Source organism: Limulus polyphemus, unplaced genomic scaffold (assembly GCF_000517525.1).
Source record: "Limulus polyphemus unplaced genomic scaffold, Limulus_polyphemus-2.1.2 Scaffold636, whole genome shotgun sequence".
Taxonomy (NCBI): domain Eukaryota; kingdom Metazoa; phylum Arthropoda; class Merostomata; order Xiphosura; family Limulidae; genus Limulus; species Limulus polyphemus.
The window spans coordinates 311,607-318,735 of NW_013666246.1; the positions used below are offsets into that span (position 1 = coordinate 311,607).

General features: G+C 35.2%; 1 protein-coding gene across 1 annotated transcript in view; it reads right to left on the reverse strand.

Moving 5' to 3' along the window:
* The window catches only part of LOC106459609 (5'-nucleotidase-like), an 18,768-nt gene that overhangs the window by 8,960 nt on the left and 2,679 nt on the right, over positions 1–7,129 (reverse strand). The window contains exons 3-6 of the mRNA XM_013919240.2: positions 5,841–6,126; positions 3,893–4,051; positions 3,174–3,371; positions 622–885 (exon numbers count right to left, since the gene is read on the reverse strand). Coding sequence (XP_013774694.1) covers positions 622–885; positions 3,174–3,371; positions 3,893–4,051; positions 5,841–6,126 — 907 coding nt within the window. The remainder of the gene's footprint in view (positions 1–621; positions 886–3,173; positions 3,372–3,892; positions 4,052–5,840; positions 6,127–7,129) is intronic.

The window sequence follows — 7,129 nt, forward strand, 5'->3', positions numbered from 1 at the left end:
ATTTGACATTTTGTTCCTTTACTTCAGTTTTCCATTAAATATAACTGTACAGTGCTCTACTCCATGTTATTATAATGGGATATTACAGTCCACCATTACATGATGATAATGGAATCCTCTAAAACCGGAAAGACTGAAACACTTTGTAATAATCACATAGAAATCGCAAATATTTTAAAAGTAAAATATAAAGTGGACTCAGTTACCTTCATGAAGAGCTCACGAACAAAAAGTTCAGTCAGTTATCTTCATGAGAGTTCGCAAAACAAAAACAAAAAAGTGCAGTCAGTTACCTTCATGAGGAGCTCAGTAACAAAAAGTTCAGTCAGTTACTACCTTCATGAGGAGCTCACGAACAAAAAGTTCAGTCAGTTATCTTCATGAGAGTTCGCAAAACAAAAACAAAAAAGTGCAGTCAGTTACCTTCATGAGGAGCTCAGTAACAAAAAGTCAGTTATCTTCATGAGGAGTTCACGAACAAAAAATCAGTTATCTTCATGATGATATTAAAGAAAACAGAAATTTCAGATAGTTTCAATTTTGGCGAGATTAAAAGAAAATCAAAGTGTGTTTGGTTTCCTTTATGAAGAAACAAAAAATGTTGGTAGTTTCGTTTATTACCATCGTTAATTTTCTCATCAATGGAAGCTCTTATTCCTCCCGAATTCCAAATGGCAATCGCATACTTGTTCCACTGGGTGTCTGTGGGTTCTCGGATGTACTGATTTAGTGCAGCGTCAGCTAAGAAGTTACCAAGGTTACACTCTTGCATTCTACATAGTGTCCTGTCACCCCTTAACAACACATTCGTTCGTCCAACTTTCTGTTTGCTAATCTTCTCGACTTCTGTTTTGTATGAAACCAGTGCTGCCAACGTATCCGGATCTAAAACACAAATCGTTTTATCAATATCAAAGAACTTTCTAAAACTTTTTATACGTTTTAATCTAGAAGTTTAGAAATAAGAAAATATGAAAAAAATCAAAGCATTAGAGTTATAATACTAGAATAACAACCTTATATTAGTTGTTCTAATGCATGTTATCAGTTTCCTGCGCAACCCATGTGTTAAGTTTGAGGGCTTATAATACTAAACATCGGGGTTCGATACCTGAGGTGGCAGAAAATAGATAGCCCACTATGTAACTTTGTACTTAAAAACACTTTTGACTTTAATTTTTTATCACTAGCTTATTAAAATAAACTCCGAAAAAAAACAATATCAACTATTATACCTTTAGTCTAGAGCCATTCTCCAAAAGGACCTTAAATTTTTAACTTGCTCAACTTGCTAGAAATTTTCGATTGTTCTATTATGTAGGTTACACCTTGGTGTCTTACGAAAGGCCTGTTTACAGAGTCGGAAGTGGTGCAGTTTTATTATTATTATTATTATGATAGCCTCTTTTCATAATCCACTCATGACATCGCCCAAATTGCCATTTCGGTTTGCAAATATTTCTCAAAATGTTTATCTGTCAATAAATTTCATATGGGACTTTTTCTACGATGGAACATATTGATTTAAACATTATTCATTGAATTTAAACTAGAATAAGTTAACCTAAGTACAAATGTAAGGTTTGAATATACGTAAAGTTGTAGACTTAAACCACTTTGTATTGAACAGTAAAGCTATGCATACATCAGGAATTCTTCTCGGTAATATTCCTTCATTTACCGAGACTTTGACGTGAAGTAAAGAAAACATTAGCTGTATTCTTTTGTGAGTATGGGGAAACATCTGAATGTAAACAGTTGAACTTTGTAGGTAAAATGTGAACATGCAACTGAAATGTACCAACGTTATTAACACTCAGTTGAAATGGTTATCTGGCATGTCTTTTTTTGGTAAGTAAGGTTGTACCTTGGAGGAGAGGAGATATGATGGATATGGCTATTCAAGAGTCAGCAGCATTCTCCATAACAAGGCCTATGACAAAGGTGTCAGGCTTCACATGTCTGAAAGTATGCATAGTGAAGCGGTGAACTGTAAGACTTAAAGTTGACCTCTTCAGACATGCTAAATGAACAAGTTTAAGTGAAGAAAGTCTTATAGCATTTGTGATTCTTAGAGCTTTCTGAAGATCCATCGGCAGGAAAGGAAGTCAATGGGAAAAATTGAAAAAAGTCGGATACTTTCCACTTTGGAGATAATAACATCGGTGATTGGATTCAACTACCTTCTGATTATACAGCAGCCAAACGAGATGACCACCAAACATGGAGCTTGAAACCTTTACAGATATGCTCCAGTGTTTGTGATGATTCAAATTATGTTCAATGGGGAACTGTTATCATCTGTGAAGAACTATTATTGAAGGAGGATGGATCAAACGTATATGATGACCATGCATCAGTACTTTATACTACAATAACAATACAATGCACTTGACAAGTATTATATGATAGTCTCTGGAACTAACGAACTAGCACTTGACAAGTATTATATGATAGTCCCTGGCACTAACGAACTAGCACTTGACAAGTATTATCTGATAGTCTCTGGTACTAACGAACTAGCACTTGACAAGTATTATCTGATAGTCCCTGGCACTAACGAACTAGCACTTGACAAGTATTATCTGATAGCCTCTGGTACTAACGAACTAGCACTTGACAAGTATTATCTGATAGCTTCTGAGAGTCATTTCAAAGCAAGGAGTGGGATAAAAAGTTCTAAAGAGTAAACTAAGACATACAGAGAAGCATATAAGAGGTTTATAAACGCAGATGAGAAATCAATCACCATCATCATTCAGACTGTCAGTGAAAAAATAGTCAATCCCTTCACTAACTTTGGGCTTAAATACAAAAAAAAACAAAAAAAACATGAATTCTTATATTATTTCTGTGAAATAGAAGTGATTTAAAGAAGTCGTTATCATTCTATAGACGGAATAAACAACGTCACAAAAATCTCTCAACCTTAATTAATAGTTTGTTTAATTTCAACCTGGTGGTTATGGTGCTCGATTCGCAATCTGTAGGTCGCATGATCGAAACCCGTCGCCGAACATTCTCGTCCTTTCAGGCGTGGTGGTGTTATAGTGTGACAGTTAATATCAATATTCGTTGGCAAAGAATAGCCCAATAATTGGCGGTGGGTGGTATTTACTATCTGCTTTCCCTCTAGTGATCTTGTGTGAAATTAAACAAACACATCTGCTTACCTTCTTTAGTATTATTGTCCAGGAGAATCGGATTTCCTCCCCATGATGCCAGCTTACCGTTGTCATCGAAGGAAACCCGCAGGTAACCGAGGTATTTACCAAAAGCAAAGTCTTGAACCACCAGAGCCTTATTACCACCTTCGTTATCAACGACGATCGGGTATTTTCCAGCGGGTTCTTCCACTGAAGGTGGTTCTCCTGAACATTAAGATACAAGTAGTATGTTACTAAATGAAGTGTTTCAGACGATAATCGAACTCCCTTTCTACCTCTACGCTCCAGCTGTAACCTAAGTTTCTAAATGATCAGCCGTATTGTAACTATTTCTAACAAAAAGAATACTTTATAAGTCACCGGTGTGTACTATTTTGTCAGTTTATTTTATTTTTAATAACACTTACTACAAAACAAATTGTACCGGATCTTCTTTGTATGTTAGATATTTGCATACGATGAATTACTGAGTTACTCCATAACAAAGAATTTATCTGAAATATAACTTCCCACATAATTTATTGTACAATTAATAACCAACATTTAAAATTTTGTTATGCAGGTGTTTAATTTAACAGCTGCATTAGTTCTAAATCCAAATATTTGAAACTGAAGTGAAATTCATAATAGTTATTCGAGATAACCTCCATATAGAGAAAAAAAAATTATTATAATTTAAATATTTGTCAGTGACATCTAGTGGGGATATTGCAATTTAAACATGCCTGTATACAAGAAAGTATTGGTATGTCCACCAACAACAATATCGATTCCTTTGACCTTCTTGGCGATTTCTTTATCTTTAACAAACCCGGAATGACCAACAGCAATAAAGATATCTATTCCCTCTTTCTTCATCCTATCAACCTCTGATATTTTAGGACCTATGTTGTGAAAATGTTAGAACCATAATATATAACTATTACATACGTAATATATTGAAGCATATTGTATGTAAACGTTTTCAAGCTAATATTATTAACATTAAAGTCCCCCTCCTCCCATTAGCACTGTTAACAGTCACTAACTTGTAACGTTTTCACGTTTGTTTTGTGTTAACAATGGAGATCATCATCATCAGGCTTAGCATCATCAGGCTTAGCTTGTGTTAACAGCAGAAAATATCATTATTACGTACCGTTTTCGAGAGTATCTATGTTAGCCCTTACTGGAATTCTCAAAGACTTATATAATTGTTTCAATCTTTCTTTTTTCAGAAAAACTGGTGTTTACAGATGAAATTGAGTGTATTCAGGGATTAACAGCAAAGGCACGCAATTGACCAAACAATGCATTCTAATATTTATAACAAAGAACGCGAGGAAAGTATATTTAATCAGCTTTACTTATTACGTGTACCAGGTTGACTTTTAGTTTCACTCTAAGAAGGTAGGTGGCTTTGATCAAAAGTCAACAATAATTACAGGAAAAACTTTATCTTCATTTTTTCTTCAAGTTCAGTACATGGTATCTAATGTTCTGCATGGATAGCACATACACAGTTGTTGATAACCGTACATGGATAGGACGTACACAGCTGTTGATAACCGTACATAGATAGCACATGCACAACTGTTGATAACCGTACATGGATAGCACATACACAACTGTTGATAACCCTAACTTTCTTATACTAACACATGAGACAAAGCTAGTGCAGGTGTTACTGCTTATGTTTTTGTGCTAATATACAGAGATGTTGCTAGGCACCGATACACGGGGCCTGTACCCTGATTCCGACAGTGCCCCGAATCTGCAATTGGTTTCTTGAAAAATCAGAATAGAAAACCATGATCGGTATCAGACTGAAACGTAAAAAAATTCCCGCGCCAATTGGCCTGAATGTTTTAAACACCTGGCGACGCCTCTTCCAACATACCTTATAAAAGACTCAACATTTTTTTATGGCCAAGTATGTCGTGATGAAAGTACGTAGAGTACACACAGAGAAATGTTACTTTTCTTTGTATAATAATGAGAAGTATTATGAATAAAAAATAATACAGTCCCTATCAAAGATGGCGTCTCATCTCGAGATACGGTGACCATCGAGCTCACTTGCTATGGTATCGAGAAGACAGACAACTTCACGAAAGTTACAAACCGTGCTAAATGTATTACACAGTCAATAAAATATATTCTGTATTTCCAAGTCAGGCTAGTTTTATTTTGATAGGATTCGGCCAAAACCAAACACTAAATAAAAAACGTATTTTTTATTGTGGTATGTAACCAAACTCCTGAACAAGAAGAACACCTGATTAATAACGTACTTAGCTTTGCTATCTATCGACCAAATACGCCTTGAAATGAATAACGTATTAATAATGCACAACAAATACTTGTAGTAATTCTGAAAAATGTCTAGTTTACATTTTTTTTAATATGAACACACACATAAACATAAGGAATGTGAACAATATCTGATCAATCATCGTGAACGTAAACAATATCCGACCAATCATCGTGACGTGAACGTAAACAATATCTGACCAATCATCGTGAACGTAAACAATATCCGAACAATCATCGTGAACGTAAACAATATCTGACCAATCATCGTGAACGTAAACAATATCCGACCAATCATCGTGAACGTAAACAATATCTGACCAATCATCGTGAACGTAAACAATATCTGACCAATCATCGTGAACGTAAACAATATCTGACCAATCATCGTGAACGTAAAAAATATCCGACCAATCAACAGAGAGTGGTTAGATGTAAATACTTTACCAGTTAAAGACAGCAGTTCCGTCTCTGGTGTTGTATAACCTATGACTCCAATCTTTTTCTCTCCGACTTGCAGGACTATGGACTTATCAAACTTGCCTTCCATGCTAGGTTCTTTGCTGGCGTTGATATTACAACTGACTACAGGAACTTTTGATGCAAGGCTCTCAAGCAATGGGACAACGCCAGCGATCCCATCATCGAACTCGTGGTTTCCAAGGGTCTGTAAAAATATCCTGGATATATTCGCAGAGCTAAACAGTTGAGCCAGAATACAAATAAAAAATTAGCCAATGTTTCAATTACCATCTTTAACCCTAAAACGACTATATTTTGATACCGTTCACTACCGGTTGGGTCCACGTACTGTATTATATCAAGTAATTTTTATACTTTTTATTAGAAGACCCGGTTTAGAATACTGCCTCTACCCCCCCACCCCACCCCAAGCTAAAGTCACTCATTGTAAATTTAAAGTTCATAGAGAGCCCCAGCGGTAATTGCTGGGATTAATCGCAGTATTGTTTATTTCATTTTGTGTGTGAATCATACGTTATTAGGAATCTTTAACTAAACAACGATTTTAAAAAGTTCAAATCAATCCCTTAAAATCACACTTGTTTTTGTACATTTTACTATCCGATTTCTACATGCTTTAACTCGTACAAATTGAGTGTTTCTCAGTGACTCAAGGATTCAGGTTGAGTCTGTTACAACCGACTGAGTTCTTCTATAGACATTACTACTTAGTTACTGCAAGCTTTTAGTCTTTGGTATAAAGTTTAAAATAAGTTTTTTACGGGTAGCTGTGCTTTTGGTAACATTAAGTTCATGTAAGTCCTGTCGAGTTTATTACTCAGCTTTTGGTAGTTTGGCTGAGTTTAACGATAGTTTCTAAGCTATAAAACTAAACAAAAATGACTTATTTTTTAATTTTCGATCTTTCTTTTTTTTTATTAGTTTTTACCTCATACTCTTGAGTTTAAATAGTTTTTGAAAAATCTTCGAACTTTTGTTAGAGTATTTAAGTTTTTTTATGCATCGGTGTGTTTTCTTTGAAATGTTGACATTTTAACCAATACGAATAGGCTTGTGTTTGATTAAAAATATGTTGTTCAGAACTCGTGTTAATGTTTGGAAGACAGGTGTAAACGGACGGACAGATAATGTCACCGTTATATCTCCCGGACCTTTCTGGTAGATAGTGTGTGTGTGTGGTGGGGGGG